Below are 19232 nucleotides of genomic sequence, written 5' to 3' on the forward strand. Positions count from 1 at the left end.
CATTTTTCCCTGGCTCTATAGCGTTTCTATAAGTCTCCTGTTACCAATGGGACGCCTGCAACAGGAAACACCTTTGTGCAGATAGCCCAGAGTTACAAGAGAAGTGTTGCTGCAACGTTAGGATAATCTCCCAAAACAGGCCTCTCGTTAAGAATGTCGAGGATTGTGTGATTATTTAAAGTTAAGAGCTGAGGAGGGCGAAAAGTATGGTAAGATATTTCGCTAACGCCCATAACTGCAGAAGAAAATAATTCCTCCCTAAAACTCCATCTGTGTTCTATGAAAGCAACAACTACACGTTTGAAAGATAAACAGTTTAATAATAGGATTCACATTTCATCAGTTTCAGAATAATTATTATTGCCACTTGGATGACCTTGTTTTATGCTTTTGAATATTTTTTTAACTCCATTCATCTAAAGGAAACCGACAAATACATTGAACATGGTTTGACGTCAGATGATGTGGAGGAGTTTTACATATTTCTTTTTTAAATCGCTATTTAAAGATGTTCGGATTAGATGTTTGTTTCTATTTTAAGAATAAAAACAAACTTGGCATTACTTGTTGATTGTTTTTGTTGTTGTTGTTGTTATTTCGTTTTCCTCTCAATCAACAAAAAAAGTTTCGGCATTTGTTTAGTGCTTACTTAAGAGAGCAGTCTGCGATAATGTTTTTCTATAATGTCAGGATTGGTCGTTGACTTTTTTTTTGAGTTCTTTTTGTTTTCGTTTCTATCGACAAGAAAGTTTCGGCTTAAGTTTCATGTATGGAATAATTTGCTTTCGGCATTTTTTTGTTATTTTGTTTTTTTTAGCCGGTCATTAAGTGGCGTGAGGCTGAAAATTGATCATGATTGGTGGAGCATCCTGTCCAGGTGTTTCCACTCTTAGTTCCTTCTTCGTCGTCGTCGTTTCTGTTTGTAGGGTTTGACCTGTGACCGTATTTCAGCCTGTGGCAAAAAATAACAATTAAATATTCTCCTCATACTCATACTCGAGTTACATATCTGATTTGTGGTTTTTCCCTCCTTTCCTGATCTCCCATGAGTGTAGTCCCGCAGTTATCATTCCAGACATAGTCAAGGACTCCATATTTTTCTTTTAGTGACATTTAAGGTATTCCTACTGCCCATTCCAATAATACTCTATTCACAAACTGTATATCTTGTATGGGGCCGCTTGAATCAAATTTGGTTTAAACTCGAGAAATACCTCAGGAGAAAACGAATTATCGTCCCACACCCTTCTGGCTCTGTAACGTTTTACTTAAGAGGTAAACGTTACAGAGCCAGAAGAGCTGGGAAAAGGCTCAACGACAACATGAAACCAAACATGTTCGTTTCATTGACCTGCTCAGGGGAGGGGGGTAGTTTTTGTGTGTGTGCTTACACCTGCCCCGCTGTTCTTCCTTCTGCGCTTTTTTCCCCCAGAATAAAGGGGGACCTGCGCTCTCTGGGCTCCTCCCCTAGATCTGCCACTGCTGTTGTGGTTCAAGGAAAAGTTAGCTGATGTAATTGTTTATCTGACATGTCCTTTTTTATTTAAAATACAGACAATAGATCGCACTGTTCACAAAATTCAATGAATAGGGATATGGTTATACCTCCAGTAAGATGGCGCACTATATCTATGTCACTCAAAAGGTATTAAAAAGATGCTCCATGAATTTCCTTACTTTTCCCATTTTCGCTACTAAACCAGATGAAATAGACATTAAAGGACTTGTTAGCTGGACGCCAGTAAAGATACCTGATGGCTTTGCTAACCTGAGGTTGGATGGTTACATTTTCTGGGGCCATCACGGCTGCTCGATGTTCCAGGATCCCGGCACTAAGGAGTGCGTGATAAGCATTTCTGAGACACAAATGAGCATACTGGAGAGCTTCTGGATTTGCGGAATTTTCCACTTTAACTCTCGCGACATTTTTATGAGAATCCGGCTCTAAGCATGGATAAAAAATACATGAACATTAGAAATTTCCAAAACTATAAGATTTAATATCTACACAGATGTTCCCAAGACATCTGGGGTGGACGTAATATTGATGACCTCACTTCAATAAGTCAACAGCTACGAACCAATCCTGGATACCTAAGTCAACGATAGACGTAAAACTAAACTACTTCTGTTGAGGTAAGTTAAAAGCTTCTTCTTTCTCACCTTCAGCTTGTGGAAATTTGTCATTTGTCTCCGCGACTAAACATCGAGATTTTCGCAATGGCTCGTCACGCTCTTTCACAGTTGTATCCAAACTTTCTGGAGCCCTGCGCTTTCGTTTCCTGGTCTTTCCTATCAGTTGAAACTACAGATTCAACCACCAGTACCTTATCTCATTATTTTAGTATTACAAAAGAGTTGAGAGAAGTCAAAAGCCTCTCCAACCTAACCTTCAGCTTCTAGGGATATTCCCTTGCCTGTTGAAGTCCATGAGTCACTCGGTTCACCGGGTGGATGCATATGCTCAATCGTCACCTTTGCTGTGGACGAGTCAGTTTTCTCAACAGCCAACCATGGGACTTTTGGCAACGGCTCATCAGTTTGGTGTAAGTTTGTCTCCATGATTAAACATTGGGATTTTTGTAATGGCTCGTCGGACTCTTTCTCAGATGTATCTAAACTTTCTGGAACACTGCGCTTTCGTTTCCTTTTGTTTCCTAAAAGTTAAAAAAGAAGAAAAGGAAGTCAAAGGTTGTGAAAACGATGTATCTTGGTACCCATTGTATCTAATTTAAAAGATATTTAACAAAGGCTGAATATGGGTTTGTTTATACAAAGAAAGACTCCCTCTGGCAGCGTACACCAAGGAAAGGTGAAAAACAAATGATAATGCTGATTTTCCCTCTATTGAGATTTCTTTAGTTTTGACAAGATGTTGGTCTCGTACTTTTCGGAATCCCGCAAAGGATAGAGTTGTCACTGCAAGCCTCCACATGACTTTCTAAAGATACTTTTGAATTACCTGAAGACATCGCCGTTGACTCCGATGAATCCTTTCCTTTTATTGATTGCATTAAAACCTTCGTGTAACTGGAAGAATCTTCGTTCACTGGACCTAGACCAGCCTCCACAGACTCACTCGTAGTTAGCTCGGGTTGATTCAGGTGGCTGGAGGTATCCAACTGCGATGAGGTTGTATTCACCACATCGAGAACGAAACTGTGCACCCGATTATTTGCCGCCATGGATACATTCCGTAAATAAAAAGAGTCTGAATCCTGACCAGGCACACCTGCGTTGCTCTCATTGGAAGGAAGGGCTGCGCTCTTGTCCTTCATAACTTCCTGCTGACATGAAGAGCCTTTGTTGTTTGTCTCATCATCGTCTTCAATTGACGGTACTTGAGAGTTTTCCAAAGAGTCCCCAGTTGTGTTGTAGTTCTCCATGTCAACATCAGCCAATCCCTGGGATGCTTTCGATGCATTTACCTGCGGTGCAGATTTCTTTGCTAGATTGTGAATTAAAGGGTTTGCATTTTGTAAGTTTTTTGTTTGGTCTAGGTTATTGTTAAGAAAAAGTCACAGAAAACCTCCTGGAAAACAGGGAAAGAAAACACCACCAAACGGAAACGTACTCAACATTAAAACTCTTGACGAAAATAATATCTAAAAAATATCCATCTCATCCAAAACTGACAAACTTGCACACGCCAACATGATAGCCTAACAAATGCTGACAATTTGTTTTCATTTTTATAAAGTTCAAAGCGCATGCGCTAGTCGCGCGTCCCCGGGCTTGAAGTCAGTTTTGTCATCTTAACAGTTCTGTATGTTTTCAAACTTTTTTTTGATACACTCTAATATCGTTTTTTTAACGAAACCACTAATATATTTCAGTGGTTTTACTGAATTCCCTGATGATATATAGGTTGGTATCCACGTTCTCAGTTATTGATTCCAATACGAGGCGCGCTGCTGGACTTGACGAGCCACAACTTGCTTCCCAGGCAAAAACCAACAGGTGTCATACTCGATGTAAAGTGCGACAGTGATTGCTTCATGTCTTGGTATCATATGCAAAGAAAGACTCACTCTGGCACCGTACACCGAGGAAAGGTGAAAAACAAATGATAATGCTGATTTTCTTTCTATTGAGATTTCTTTAGTTTTGACAAGATGTTGGTCTCGTACTTTTCGGAATAATCAGACTATCCCGCAAAGGATAGAGTTGTTACTGCAAGCCTCCACATGACTTCCTGAAGATACATTTGAATTACCTGGAGACATCGCCGTTGACTCCGATGAATCCTTTCCTTTTATTGATTGCATTAAAACCTTCGTGTAACCGGAAGAATCTTCGTTCACTGGACCTAGACCAGCCTCCACAGACTCACTCGTAGTTAGCTCGGGTTGATTCAGGTGGCTGGAGGTATCCAACTGCGATGAGATTGTATTCACCAGATCGAGAACAAAACTGTGCACCCGATTCTTTGCCGCCATAGATACATTGCGTAAATAAAAAGAGTCTGAATCCTGATCAGGCACACCTGCGTTAATCTCATTGGAAGGAAGTGCTGCGCTCTCGTTCTTCATAACCTCCTGCTGACACGAAGAGCCTTTGTTGGCTGTCTCATCATCGTCTTCGATTGATGGTACCTGAGAGTTTGCCAAAGAGTCCCCAGTTGTGTTGTAGTTCTCCATATCTACATCAGCCGATCCCTGAGGCACAACTCCGTTGATCTCATTAGAAGGAAGTGCTGCAATCTCGTCCTTCATAACTTCCTGCTGACATGAAGAGCCTTGGTTGTTTGTATCATCATCGTCTTCAATTGACGGTACTTGAGAGTTTGCCAAAGGGTCTCCAGGTGTGTTGTAGTTCTCCATGTCAACATCAGCCAACCCCTGAGATGTTTTCGATGCAGTTATCTGGGGTGCAGATTTCTGTGCTAGATTGTGAATTAAAGGGTTTGCACTTTGTAAGTTTTTTGTTTGGTCTAGGGTATTGTTAGAAAAAAGTTACAGAAAACCTCCTGGAAAAAAGGGAAAAAAACACCCCCAAACGGAAACGTGCTTAACACTAAAACCCTTAACGAAAATAATATCCAAAAAATATCCATCTCGTCCAAAACTGACAAACTTGCACACGCCAACATGATAGCCTAACAAATGCTGACAATTTGTCTTCATATTTACAAAGTTCAAAGCGCACGCGCTAGTCGCGCGTCCCATCAAGTCAGTTCTGTCATCTTATCAGTTCTGTATGTTTTCAAACTTTTTGTTTTGATACACTCTAATATGGTTTTTTTAACGAAACCCACTAATATATTTCAGTGGTTTTACTGAATTCCCTGATGATATATAGGTTGGTATCCACGTTCTTAATTATTGATTCCAATACGAGGCGCGCTGCTGGACTTTACGAGACACAATTTGCTTCACAGGCAAAAACCAACAGGTGTCATACTCGATGTAAAGTGTGACACTGGTTGCTTCATGTCTTGTTTTCATATGCAACTCGATTATTTAAATGTGAAACAGCCGATAAATAAATTGGGATTGACTTAAATCACAAAACTAGCCGTCCATGTTATAACATTCGGCCGGTGGTGCTAGCTATTCGACGGTGCTGCGTGCGCATTTCGCAAAAACCGAAATCAATCTTCAAGAAATCTCAAAATTCGTAAAACAACGGAACGTACTGACCTTGGTTCGCCACAGCTTTTAATCCGACCTGGTATATCAGAAAAGTGATTTTTGTGAATTGTAAATCCATATCATACGTAAGAAGCGATAACGGTTTGTATGCAGTTGTTTATGATTTGTGCCGAATACACCAACCCTTGGAGGCTTTTCTTGTTTAAGTACTTCTCTCCAGTTCAGACCCAAACAGTACTGAAAACCAACAAGTACCCCTAAGTACCTTGAGGATTTCTTATCGGTAAAAATTCATGTCAATAGAAATTCATTACCATCTATAAGGAGGTTGAACCTCCACCTATGATAATTGAGCTTAAGACAAGCCTTAAAATAACTTGGGAAGGACCCCCCTACAAATTTGTAAAATTTAGGATACATTCTCCCAGCTTGTTACAATCTGATCTATATTTGAACCAGTTGGTGCATCAAAGAGATAACTGACCTCCTTTATCTGAATTATCTTAGTTCACCTGCCATACTAATGAATCAACTCATCACAACAAGTCGTTCAGGGCCGGCCATGAAAACGAGGTCTAGCCTAAACCACGGTTTTACGCAAGCCGTGGGCCTTAGGTATTCTATATAAGAGAGTTGATGTAATGAAATAAATTTCCTTCCACTGTTAGCTCTGACCCTCTTGACTCTGTTCACAAAAATAAATCTTCAGCTAACCACAGTTAAACTTTGTTTGAATAATGAACCCTCTATGTCTCACCATTGCAGTGGTTGATAGACTCTCCCTCATTCCAGGGGTACTGCCGTCAAGCTCTTTGAGGAGCGTTTGCAGTAGATGACACGCTGATGGACTTGAATAGCCTAGGGGTCCATACAAAGCACTAACAAGCATAGTTCGGACTTGATCTGTTATTGGAGAAGAAAAAGAAAATGATAAATTACAGCTTTGGTGACGACATATATCATTTCTTAAGCAGTCTCAAGTTTTATAGCTTAGGGAGAGAACTTCTAAAAAAAACTTGCAGAGAGGAACAAGGGAACGTTTTTTTTACCTGTAGGGTCCCATTTGGTAGAGGTGTCCACAGGCTCTTGTTTGGTACAGGAGTCCTATTAACCGGAATAAAAAACTTATATCAAATTCGATATCTGATCCTCTTTGGGCTTAAAAAGCAATGTGACTACTTCTGCCTACCCATACACGCACGCACACAAGCAAACACAAAATTAAACAAAACAGACAAAAAACAAAAAAGGGAGTTTAATTGATCTTTGTGGCAGCGCGTGCAACGCCCTCGATTGACCTCTTTATGCTTAGTCAGTACAAATTGGACCTACCTTCTATAAAAAACGCTCGGATATGAACCAACAGCAAACCTAAATGACTGACTTAAGAACTGATTGCATAAAAATTTACGAATTAATCGTGTTAGTTCCTCAACGTAACCTTCCGTGGACGCGTGAGTCGATCGATTCAATATCTAGCAGAGTTACAAGTAACTGACGTTTGATACAAGACAGTGTTCGGAAGCGGATACGGAAGCCTCTTGAAAAAGCAGAAGTGTTAATTTGAGTAGAAAAAAAAAGGTTTAACGGTGAAATTGTGAACTTAGTAAAAAAAAAAACAATGACAACCTCAAAAATCGCGACTGAAAAAGTAAAAACAAAAAGCTTGTGCAAGCGAAAATCGCACGCGTAACTTGCTTACGAAGTTCCAAAGCGCGCGCGCTAATCGCGCGTTATGCAAGTTCAGTAACTGTCTTCTTGACAGACAGTATTTCTCGCGCAGGTTGACACGAGTCGGAGTTTGTGTTGCTAAAATCTCTTTATAGTTACCATATGCAGTGTAGTAATCGTTAATGAGATAATTGTTATTTGGGTAAACTGATACTTAATGAACTAATTTTTTTATCAAGCAATATGTCACAATTGCTCCTGATTAATTTCCGTGTATGGTACGTCGTTCGAAATAAACCATTTCAGCGATTGCTAGCAGAAGCAGCACATTCGACTGTTTTAGTGAGATGCGCGCACTTAACAAACAGAAGCCACTCGGGCCTGACAGCTGAATGCAAAGTTTGTTTAACTTACCTTACTCTTTGGAGGATGGTCGGCAGAGAGTAAAGGTGTTTGTTTTTCATCGTTCATCATGTTTAATTTCGAAGCAAAAACAACGACTTCTGGGAACAGCGCAAAACACGTCTGACCTCGGCGAGTGGTTAACGCGAAATGAGTTAATTGAAATGAACTTCAATAATTAAAACGTCACAATAAGAAAACTAATTAGGGCTTTATTAACGTGCAATTATAGGTCAATTGTAGGCGATTAAATGTTTCAGGCAAACGTTAAACTACAACAATTGCACTTTAATGAAATTTCAAAACTGAAGAAAATCCTCTTCAACAACCTACAAAAACTTTGATTATAAGGTGTTCTTTAATGTTAACAGTTTTTGTTAATTTAGTCAAACTGTCATCTGATCACCTGAATGTTACTTACAAACGTTTTTAAATCGCTATTTGATCCCGTCTGTTGCCCAAATATTATGGAGCTTAAGCAATCGGGACGAAAGGGACGACGACGACGTCAAGTAATCGCGGAGGGTCTGGAACGAGGACGTCGTTTTTCGCGGGAAAATGAAACTTAAAGCAGTGAAGTTGCTCAAGGACGACGACTTCTGAAATCTTGGTTATTCTCGTTTCGTTTGACTGTAAAATGGTATCTAATTTTGCGGAGAAATTTCCATCTATATCTCGAAAGTTTGAGAGTAGGTTGTTCAATTCTTGAACATCAACAGTCCAAGAATTAGTATGCTTTAGCTTTTTTTACAATAATTTACGCATGGCAAAAGTGAAAAAATATTAAATTTTACGGAAGTTATTTGAGATTTAAATTCAGTTCTAAGTGTGGCTGATATAAATAAACCTATTTTGCATAAGGTTCGCCTGATTTTCAACGTGCTTTAGCCTGATATGTTCTACCTTTGATGCTCCTTCCTTTGGCGAGCAAACGACGTAAGTCTGTCAATTTAATCAATGCTTGCTAGCGATCGGCACGGATAGCAGTCGTCGCGCTTCACACAAGAATACTATTTTTCCCTGTGTGATTTTGTCGGATTAATTTTTATGGCTGTAAATCTATTTCACACATTTCGAAAATAGATTCGCAAAACCTGACTGGTATTCAAGCTTATGTTAACACACCGATCTGAAGAATTCTTCGCTGTTTAAAGCGTCTCGATTGAAGAACAACAACACGCAAATTTTTTTAGTAGCAATAATCCGGCAGTTCCATACACACAGCTTTTGACCGAACGCAGAGGTATATTGTACTGCCATTTAAAACTTTTCATTCAATAAAAATGATAAACAGCACTCTTTCATACAATATACTTTTTCAGTTCAGTCACTCAGAAAAAGACCATTTATAAGACCGCATCCGGTAGGTTTAGAACTTCAAACAGAACAATCTCTCTCACGTTTAAAGTTTTGTTTCGCTAGGTATCTTTAATTCTTGCGTGCTACTGTTGAAGATTTTTTTTTCTGAGAATAACACAAGATAAATTGTGAAAAAAGTAGACAGACTTTTCGTTACTTAGGCGCTAGCTCCTTCGCTTCTCAGAGTCAATTGTTCAACCAATCGACAAGTTTTAAAAACTGAGTAGATTCAACACCCTTTTGATTGGAGAAATGATATTTACGCAAATTAAATAAAGCGGGTTCCCTTTCTTTTCCCTTGCTTGTATACTTAATCGTGACTACGATGTCTCTTAAATAAAACAGGCTAGTTACTAAAAAAAGACAACTATGGTGACTAGACTTTTTCTGAATACTTGATCGTTAAGAATGTTTAATACATAAGTAATTTATAGCGCCAGGGACTATTTTTCTCTTATTAACAACACACGATGTTTAACGACGAAGTGACTTCAATTTGGCAAAGCTGAGATCAAACAAACAGAAAATTCGGCGACACAATAGGGTGGGTTACTTTATTAACAAATTAAACAATGCTTCGTAATTGGTAATCGATTTTATCAACAATTCTTTTAAAAACAGACACTATCAAATCGGAAAACATGTGAGAGTTTGAAACAAAAAGAAAAAAACTATGCAAACTTAACAAAAACGTTTTTACAACTTCCTCGCCAAGATTAAGCACTTATTGTAAAAGGATTGGAACAAGTAAATGTAATTATTTCAGTTGAAAAAAAAAGAAAGTTTTAAGTAGAAGATCAATAGTTTTATAACAGAAATGCACACGCAGTGACGCATCATCTTATAATTCAATCCATTTTCCAAGCCAGTGTTCTATTTTAGATTTGAGGTACACCCGCCCTCTTGCGAAATAAATATATTTTTTCTGCTCTTAATTTTCGTCTAAAGGTCTGAAGAAGTAACGTCACTAAAACCATATGATAAAGTGCCGACATGAGGTTGAAGTTAAATGTTTTGAGAAGTATTTTTAAGAGAGAATTTTTTTTCAAGACTGCGTGAGAGGTGGCACATCGACTGAAAATTGACTATCCTTATATTTCAGTCAGACACCAAATTCATGTGGAAAGAATCTTAAGTAAAGAACCTTTACAAGTTGAACATAAGAACGTGCTAAGATTCTCAACGATATCTTAAATGATCTTCAAAAGAACTTTAAGATCTTTTAAGATTCTCAAACAACTTTTAAGAATGTTTGCAGAATCTATTAAAATTAGTAGATATCATCAAGAGCCATAATATGGCTCTTCATATCATAAATTTTTTTTTAGACTAATTAGTGGGTATCTGATGGTTTGTGTAATATGTAGTAACTAGATGTGTGAGAAATGGAGATTCCAACCAAGAAACAATTTCTTTATCCAACATTTATGTAAAATTTATTGCAAATTCTCAACACTGAAATTAATAACTAACAAAGATCTTGCTAAGAAACATTAACTGGCCGCGAACTTGCATGATTAAAATGACAATTGTACAAGAAGAGTTGTTAAGGATTTAAGAACAATTGTTTTAATTGTTGGAGTCATTTGATAGTTCATTCAGTCTCTAGACTTGTCAACATCTCCCTCCACAATGAGAAATTTTCTCTTGGAAATCAAGCATTTTTTATTCAAGGGGAGCCTTATTTGAGGCCTCTTCTTGTTCATTTGGGCATCGACAAATTGATGCTTTATAGCTCCTAAAGAAAGAAAAAAGAAAAAAAAAATTTTTTTATAAATACACATTTATATATTTACATATATCCATATACATACATATATTTACACAAAATTAAACAAAACAGACATAAAACAAAAAAGTGAGTTTCGATTGATCTTTGTGGCAGCGCGTGCAACGCCATCGATTGACCTCTTTATGCTTAGTCAGTTCAAATTGGACCTGCCTTCTATAAAAAACGCTCGGATATGAACCAACAGCAAACCTAAATGACTGACTTAAGAACTGATTGCATAAAAATTTACAAATTAATCTTGTTAGTTCCTCAACGTAACCTTCCGTGGACGCGTGAGCCGATCGATTCAATATCTAGCAGAGTTACAAGTAACTGACGTTTGATACAAGACAGTGTTCGGAAGCGGGTGTGGAAGCCTCTTGAAAAAGCAGAAGTGTTAATTTGAGTAGAAAAAGAAGGTTTAACGGTAAAATTGTGAACTTAGTATAAAAAAAAAACAATGACAACCTCAAAAATCGCGACTGAAATAGTAAAAACAAAAAACTTGTGCTAGCGAAATCGCACGCGTAACTTGCTTACGAAGTTTCAAAGCGCGCGCGCTAATCGCGCGTTACGCAAGTTCAGTAACTGTCTTCTTGTCAGACAGTATTTCTCGCGCAGGTTGACACGAGTCGGACTTTGTGTTGCTAAAATCTCTTTATAGTTACCATATGCAGTGTAGTAATCGCTAATCAGATAATTGTTAGATGGGTAAACTGATACTTAATGAACTATTTTTTTTACCAAGCAATATGTCACAATTGCTCCTGATTAATTTCCGTGTATGGTACGTCGTTCGAAATAAACCATTTCAGCGGTTGCTAGCAGAAGCAGCACATTCGACTGTTTTAGTGAGATGCGCGCACTTAACAAACAGAAGCCACTCGGGCCTGACAGCTGAATGCAAAGTTTGTTTAACTTACCTTACTCTATGGAGGATGGTCGGCAGAGATTACATAAACTTACATAAATTTACATGTATTTACATATATAGATATATATCTAACTGCAGACAGTACTGTTTCGGCCTTCTGGGCCTCATCAGTGCAGTGCTAATGCTAGGATGGGGGAGAACCGAGACGGTCACCCCAAACGACCCAACCTTTGTGGTATCGTCTAAGCCATGCCAGAGTGCTCAAACTAGAGTAAGCGAGCATGCGCAATTGAAACGGCAATGACTCATCCTAGATAGAGTGCTCAATTTGGACATGAAAGCAAAGCTTTGTATGCCAAAGAGCTATATCTATATATGTATGTGTATAAATGTATGTGTGTATATATAGTTAAGTGTTCGATAAGGACGTAACAAAAAGACTAACTCTTGACTGATCTGGACGAGTTTAATGCACTACGTTTCGGCAGTTGGGCCTTCTTCAGGTTAAAAATCAAAATCTAAAAAGCTATTTACAATGTTGTATATATACATATATACAACTGCAGACAGGTTTTTTTTAATGTAAAAGCCTGGCAGACCAGGCGGTTTTATTCAATCAACATTGACTTATTTACACGTTCTAGGTTCTAAGTTAATCTATGCTTAGGCTCTAATTAATTAACATGTTCTAGGTTCTAAACTAAGTTATCCTAAATATTTACAATGTTTTTCCTTACAGGCGGCGTGAACAGCGCACACGCCACAGCAGCCCGGAGTAAGTGCCCACCTGTAAGCCAATTATTTACAGATGGAAGGTTATCGTATCATCGTCATTTACGCAGCAGAATACAGATAAAAGGGACCAGAAATTCTTAACAGAGTCCTCAGTTGCACAGTTGATGCGGGATGCAACATCCTTCCTGATTAAGGTTATTAATTGCTTAGGGGTTAACGTAGAATTACGAAAAGTAACAAAATTTCTTGACGACCAAAACCAAAAAATGATAGTTACAATCAGAAAGCTGGAGTGGGAAGAATAAACTGAAGTTGGTACAATAGAGAAGGGGTAGAAGACAGAAGAAGTAGAGACAACAAAAGGGGAGCACAAGAGACGAGATAGAGGAGGGGAAAAGTATTTCCATACTTTTATGATTCTGGGACATTCAAGAAAGCAATATTCAATGGTCTCGATCTTACCGCAAACAGCGCATTTGTCATTTTCGATATAGCCCCACAGTTTTAAAGAATAGCGCACGCGTACGGCACGGTGGAGTATCAGCCACAATAAGTCATTCTTTTTGTTTTCGACTAGCTTGAGGCGAGATTTGCGCAACACCGAGGCCCACAGGTTAATGGGGGGGGGGGGGGGGGGCCACAGTGGACTCCCAGAAACCGGAGCACCAGGGTGCAGCGCTAACAGAGTCAAGGAGCAAGGAGTACAAGTTTTTGCTGGTTAAGGAGTCAGGTAAGGAGTTATTCTTCTGCTATAGAGATTGTAAACTATTTAAACACACTCTGAAAAAATTAGGAAAGGCTGGGTTAGGGCAGGAGTTTTCAGGAAAACAGAAACGGGGGTCAAGGTGAGTAAGTTTACGACCTAAAAAGTATCTAGCTAAATAGTGCCATTTACATGATGAACCAAAGTTATCTCTTAGACTCGAAGTGTTGGAAAGACGTAAGCTATCGCATTTAAGTTTGAAATTGACGAAGTTAAGGCCCCCACGCTGCTGGGGCGTACAGCAGCGGTCACGACTAACATTCTCCATTTTACTCTTCCAGATAAATGGCCAGACGATAGATTTAAATTTTTCATGTGCCCAGTTGGGCGGGGAGATAACTTTAGCTACATGCCATAGGCATCTTGCGCCTAGGGTGTTAACGATAAGAGTTCTACCTATGAATGAAAGGTCTCTCTGTTTCTACAAATTTAAAAGTGAACTAAGCTTGTCAAGTTTGGTTCGCCGGTTGTCGTCGTCGACGCTGACTAAGCCATTCGAGAAAAAGACTCCATCATGATCTCATCTTGTTTACCCACTTGAGACCGAAAGGGGTGTCTCCCCTGGTTCGCCACCTCCCGAGCCACATTGCTCCAGACTTGGAGGTGTTTAATTTGGCGCCTGAGCCCAATTCGAATTTATGAACGACTCCAAGCAAGGAGGAGAGAGATATTTCTGACTTAAGAATGCTAGTTGCGTCGTCAGCGTATTGTGAGATTTTATATTGAAGGCCACCGGCTCCGGGGAGGAAGAAGCCTTCGATTTCCTTACATTTCCAAATTTGCGTAGACAGGACCTCTGATACCGAAATGTATAATAAGGGGGGAAGCGGACAGCCCTGTCCAACACCCCTCTGTAAGTAAACAGGGGGGGACAAGGAACCATTAACTATAATTAGATATAATGAATATATGAGGTTCATATATTTTGAACTGCGGTTGTAGATACGTATGATGCACGATCCTCGCAGTAGAGAGCGCTATTTATGCAATAGCGAGAATCAGACCTGAAAAAAATCAGGCCTGTACGGGATTTGAACCACTGACCTTTGCGATACTAGTGCAGCGCTCTACTAATTGAGCTAACAAGCCAACTGGGAGCAGGCCTCGCTCTTCATATATACATTGTATCTGATTTATCATCACGGGTTTATTACGAATCAACTTAAGGGCCTGCTCCCAGTTGGCTTGTTAGCTCAATTGGTAGAGAGCTGCACTAGTATCGCTGTGGTCAGTGGTTCGAATCCCGTACAGGCCTGATTTTTTTCAGGTCTGATTTTCGCTGTTGCATAAATAGCGCTCTCTACTGCGAGGATCGTGCATCATACATAACTATAGTTCTCGAGTAGGCCTGGGAATAGAATAGCTCGACCCATCTACAAAAGATACGGCCGAAGCCAAACCTTCGTAGGACCCGTATCATAAAATTGTGGTCAACTCAATCGAAAGTTTTCTCTTGATCAAGAGACACGAGGATGCAAGGCTCGTTTGTCTTGTCTATCATATGCATGTCTAAGGCATCTCAAAGCAACGATAGATTGTGCGATCTATAACGCCGCACGTTTGATCTTCGTGAACGATGAAATTCATTACTTTCTTGAGACGTCCAGTGATGACTTCAGAAGCTAGTTAATAGTCTGTATTCAGTAGCGAAATAGGTCGCCAGTTTTTTACAAGGCGCCGGTCATCTTTTTTTATGGATGAGACGAAGGAGACCTCCGTACTGGCTGCTAGCGAGAGAACCAGCAAGAAGGGCCTCATTAAAAACCGAAAGCAAAGAATCGCCTAATTCGTCCCAGAAACAAGGCTTAAGGTAATTTGCGAAACGAAACGAAAAGAAACGAAACGTAGCGAAACGAAGCGAAACAAGGTTCGCAGAAAATTTCGTTAGGCGCTCTGCTTCCGAAAATTGTCTTGCTAGATAAAGCAAAGACAGACTTACAGACGCGACAAGAAATTATTCCCTCTCCTCGAAAACTGATCTCGCTAGATGCCTGGTTTCGCAAAATACCAATAACGGCCTGGTATTTTGCGAAACGAAACGAAACGAAGCGAATCAAGGTTCGCAGACAATTTCTTTAGGCGCTCTGCTCCCGAAATCAACGAAACAAGATTCGCTGACTAATAGACTATATTTACAGGCGTTCTGCTTCCGAAATTATCTTGATTCAGATCTTGTGAGGGAAATGGATGGCTAATTCGTATCAAAGAGGAAAACAAAAAATCTGCCCTTTGACACTGCTGTAGAATGTCTACCAGTACGTTTGTATTTATATATTGTTATTAAAACCTACAAAATTTTTTCAATTTTTGCCAGAGGCTTAGTTCAGTCGATAGGTTATCAACAGTTTATATTTTGCGACTCTTGTTCCCACTTGTCCACAACGGAGTCGGGAGTGACACCTTCCTCAAACGGGATCGGATCTTGGCCCCCTCGGCCTCCTTTGAGACCGTGAAGGAAGACGATTGGCTTTCCAAATCACTAATTACGTTAGAGTTATTTGCATGGTTAGAATGTAAAGCGTTTTTAGCACGAATAAGTTGTTTAGTGAGAAGGATTCGTTTTGAATTAGCTGTTTGGTTCTTATTTACACTATACGAAACACTGGATTTACGAATTTCAAATTTTAAGGCATCCCACCATTCACGCAATGAGGAAAATTCAGGAATTTTAAGTTTAAAGTTATTAATTACAGTAATCAGAGTATTTCTGAAAACGGTATGTGAAAGTAGTGAATTATCTCCAAACGCCAGAACCGCGTTTGGAGTGGTTAACGATTATTTCGATTTTAACAAAATCGTGGTCGGAAAGAACACAGGGTAAGATATCGCATTTAGACGACGGCACTAAGCATTTAGCAATGAGAAAGCGGTCAAGTCTGGAGGCTTGCGTGTAACTGCTATTAGACCAAGTAAAAGTGATGCCGCGCGGGTTGTGTTTGCGCCAAATATCGGTAAGTGAGAAATCGGCACGCAAAGAAACAATGAGCTTTTCATCGGACGCCAAAAAAGTGGAGCGATTCAGTTTATCGAACACATTGTCGACACAATTAAGTCTCCCCCGATCACCAGATCACCTTGGGGGAGAAAGTAGTTGTGAAGGCACGAGAAAAAAATTTTACGGTCGGAGATAGCGTTGGAGGAATAAATATTGACTGAATTAAGTTTAGAATTGTAGCAGTCAATGAGTAGGCTCAAAACTCTTCCGTCAGAATCAGTCAAAAAATGGATAATTTTACTGGAAAATTTAAAGAGAAAAGGACCGCAACACCGGCAGACCTGGCAAGCAGAAGAAAAACTCAATGCGTCCTGGACTCTTTTTTTCATTTACATACAAAAAGTCAAAAGATTTCTTGTATTATTTACACATTCCTTTGAGGGAAGCATGCAAGCACTAGCATGCAAGCACTAGCATGCAAGCACTAGCATGCAAGCACTAGCATGCAAGCGCAGTGACCCAGAAAATTAAATTAAAGTTTGTACATCTAACATGGACCTTCATCAAATCAAACACATTATGCAAAAGCACAGATGAAAATATAATTATGAAAATTTGGAGCCCGCTCCAAAAAAGAAAAGACTGCAACAGATAAGTTCTATAAACAAAATCAAATTCAAAGTTAGACAACAGCATGAGAGTGAGATAATCCCAACTATTAATGACGTCTGCATTAAAGAATTCTTGGGCTGTTCGGCCTCAAGATCTCCACAGCAGCAGCTTCTCTGATACCTTTTTGGCCCAATACCGCCCGGTATTGGGCCAAAAATGTGTGACATTAAGTTGTTCTAGAATTGGTGTCTCTTAGGGGTGGAAAAAATTTTTACGCCACACCCACAAACCAGGACCTTGGTACCTCTTAGCATTTCTTTTTAGAACCACTGCGCACCCTGAATGGTCAACGCTGTTTTCCTGAAGCCCAACTTACGATCTAAGATCGTCTTGTCATCAATTTCAGTACTGGCTTCCCATGGTCCCTCCCATCGTGCCCGAACCGCCCGAACCGACGGGCGCAAAATTTTTTTGGGATCACTTTCAGAAGGAGCTTAGAAACCAGGCTCAACTCAGTAGCCAAGCCTATTGAATTTGTGCCCAGGCCTTTGCCTGTTTGCGTGAACTTTGTTGCCACTAGCTTATGTCGTCACACTGGAGACAAGAACCATCGGCGCGTAGTAAACGCTAACTCAAATTTTTATAGCAGTAAAGTGAAAAACGTTTGCGACCGAAGGTAAGTAAGTAATTTAGCGTTTTTCAACCTACATTTTGTGTTTTGTTTTGTAATTTTACAATGTACAGTGAATTGTCAAATTAATAACTCAAAAACTTCAGCTAAAATTAAACTCTTTATTACTTTCTTGATCTGATATCCCAATTAACGATAACACCAGAAATTATTTGCCTCTTCTCAATTGATTACAGGATGAATTGTATTCTTTACAACACACAGACACAGAGACCAGACCACAGCAACAGGGACTGCATCCCCTACTCTCTTCACTCCATGCATAAGAACTTGAATTTGAACAATTGTAGTAGCTTTGACTTTCCTTATTTTTGTGCACTGGAAGTAAATAGTCTGCTTTGCGCATTGTAGTTAATAGTGTTAAGTACTGTCAGTAGCGGTTATCCAAAAAAAATAGTTGTATTTGTGTGTCTTTTAGTGTTAGGTTTAACACTATTAAACTTAATAATAATAGTAAATAATAATTTTATTCACTGAATCAAAATATGGCGTCCAATTTGAATTACCATTGTTTTTTACTTACTAGCCTCCTCTTTATGTGGAAAACACAAAAGGATTATCACATGTGTGAGAGGCTCGTAAGTCCAGAACAATGGCAATTCAAATTGGACGCCATATTTCAATTCGGTGTATTGCACAAATTAATATGTGGATATGATCAAATGCACATCACAACACTTTCGGGGGACTTTGGCCGGACTGCATCGGCAGTTTACAAACAATCAAAGGAAACTTATTTGAAGATGCCCCCTCCCCTCCAATTCCCAGTAAACAGGCCAGACCACATCACAGTAATCTTGTGAGTGGGTTCTTTAACGTCCCCTGCCTATCCAAATTAATTAATTAATAGATGCAGGAGACAGGACCTATGGTTTATTTGTCCTTATCCGAGAAGACTAGAATGTCTATCCATTTCTTGATATTATAGAAAGGTAGCACATTCTCTTCAGTTATTTTAAGACTTTGAGTGTTGGTCTGGCCAGGGCTCGAACCCTCGACCTCGACCTCCCGCACAACAGTCCAGCCCTCCAATCAATTGAGCTAACTGGGACTAACTGGTAACTTTGTTACCTGCTACAGTAGTAAGATGATTCCAGCTCCACTGGGTTAGAATAGTCCTACAGGAAGCTCTGTACAGTACAACACTTAAGAATGAATAGACAAACACAACTGACGGAACAGAATAAATGTTTGAATAATACTGATTAATAAAGTGTGTGATTGGGTATCAGAAATACTACGATAGCTTGCCTTTATGAGGATTATTTGACTTTTCTTCTAGTTAGTAGCTAAACTAAAAATTTCAATGTCAAATGTTGTCAATGTCAATTTTTATGCCCCCACATGCAAAAGACAAATAGAAGGGTGGAAGTGATTATTATAGAGATCCTTTTGACCAAAAAATGTACTTTTTGTAAGAAAGAATGTGTAGTAAAGGTGTAGTTCTAGAAATAATTGAAAGATCAACATACCCCCACCCCAAGTAGGATCATTGGAAATTCCAGGGGAGAGGGGGTCCAAAAGTGCCAAATTTTTAAGGAAATGCTTGACATGAAAATTATGTATATTCCAGAGGGGAGCGGGGTTGAACTCCCCCCCCCCCATCAGAAAAAAAAAGAAACAAAAAAAAAACTTCCCTGTGGTAGCGAAATCATTCCTGGATTTAATTTTTCTCTCTACAGGTTTATGATTGTAATTAATTTAATCCACAGGAAATCGGTGCAGGTGACTGTGACCTTATAACCATAATTGCCCCATACCTTTGTAATTTGTAGTGGGAGAATTGATTCCATTGTAGTTTTTGAAGTAATATTATCACATGATG

The 19232-nt window shown here is 39.3% G+C and overlaps 1 protein-coding gene across 2 annotated transcripts; it reads right to left on the bottom strand.

Annotated features, from left to right (window-relative positions):
• Nucleotides 1-299: 299 nt before the first annotated feature.
• Nucleotides 300-7800, bottom strand: LOC111320181 (uncharacterized). Of its 2 annotated transcripts, XM_088751301.1 has the most exons (10): nucleotides 7680-7800; nucleotides 6644-6698; nucleotides 6352-6497; nucleotides 5643-5670; nucleotides 4217-4885; nucleotides 2963-3448; nucleotides 2391-2657; nucleotides 2164-2292; nucleotides 1769-1944; nucleotides 300-952 (listed from the first exon to the last, which is right to left on the bottom strand). In XM_088751301.1, exons 1-10 carry the CDS (start codon nucleotides 7737-7739, stop codon nucleotides 890-892), a joined length of 2079 nt encoding a protein of 692 aa, XP_088607427.1. In that variant the 5' UTR covers nucleotides 7740-7800; the 3' UTR covers nucleotides 300-889. The 2 variants fall into 2 exon arrangements, with proteins under 2 accessions (XP_088607427.1, XP_088607428.1); XM_088751302.1 differs by lacking the exon at nucleotides 2164-2292.
• Nucleotides 7801-19232: the final 11432 nt, after the last annotated feature.

Source organism: Stylophora pistillata, chromosome 2 (genome assembly GCF_964205215.1).
Source record: "Stylophora pistillata chromosome 2, jaStyPist1.2, whole genome shotgun sequence".
NCBI classification, from domain to species: domain Eukaryota; kingdom Metazoa; phylum Cnidaria; class Anthozoa; order Scleractinia; family Pocilloporidae; genus Stylophora; species Stylophora pistillata.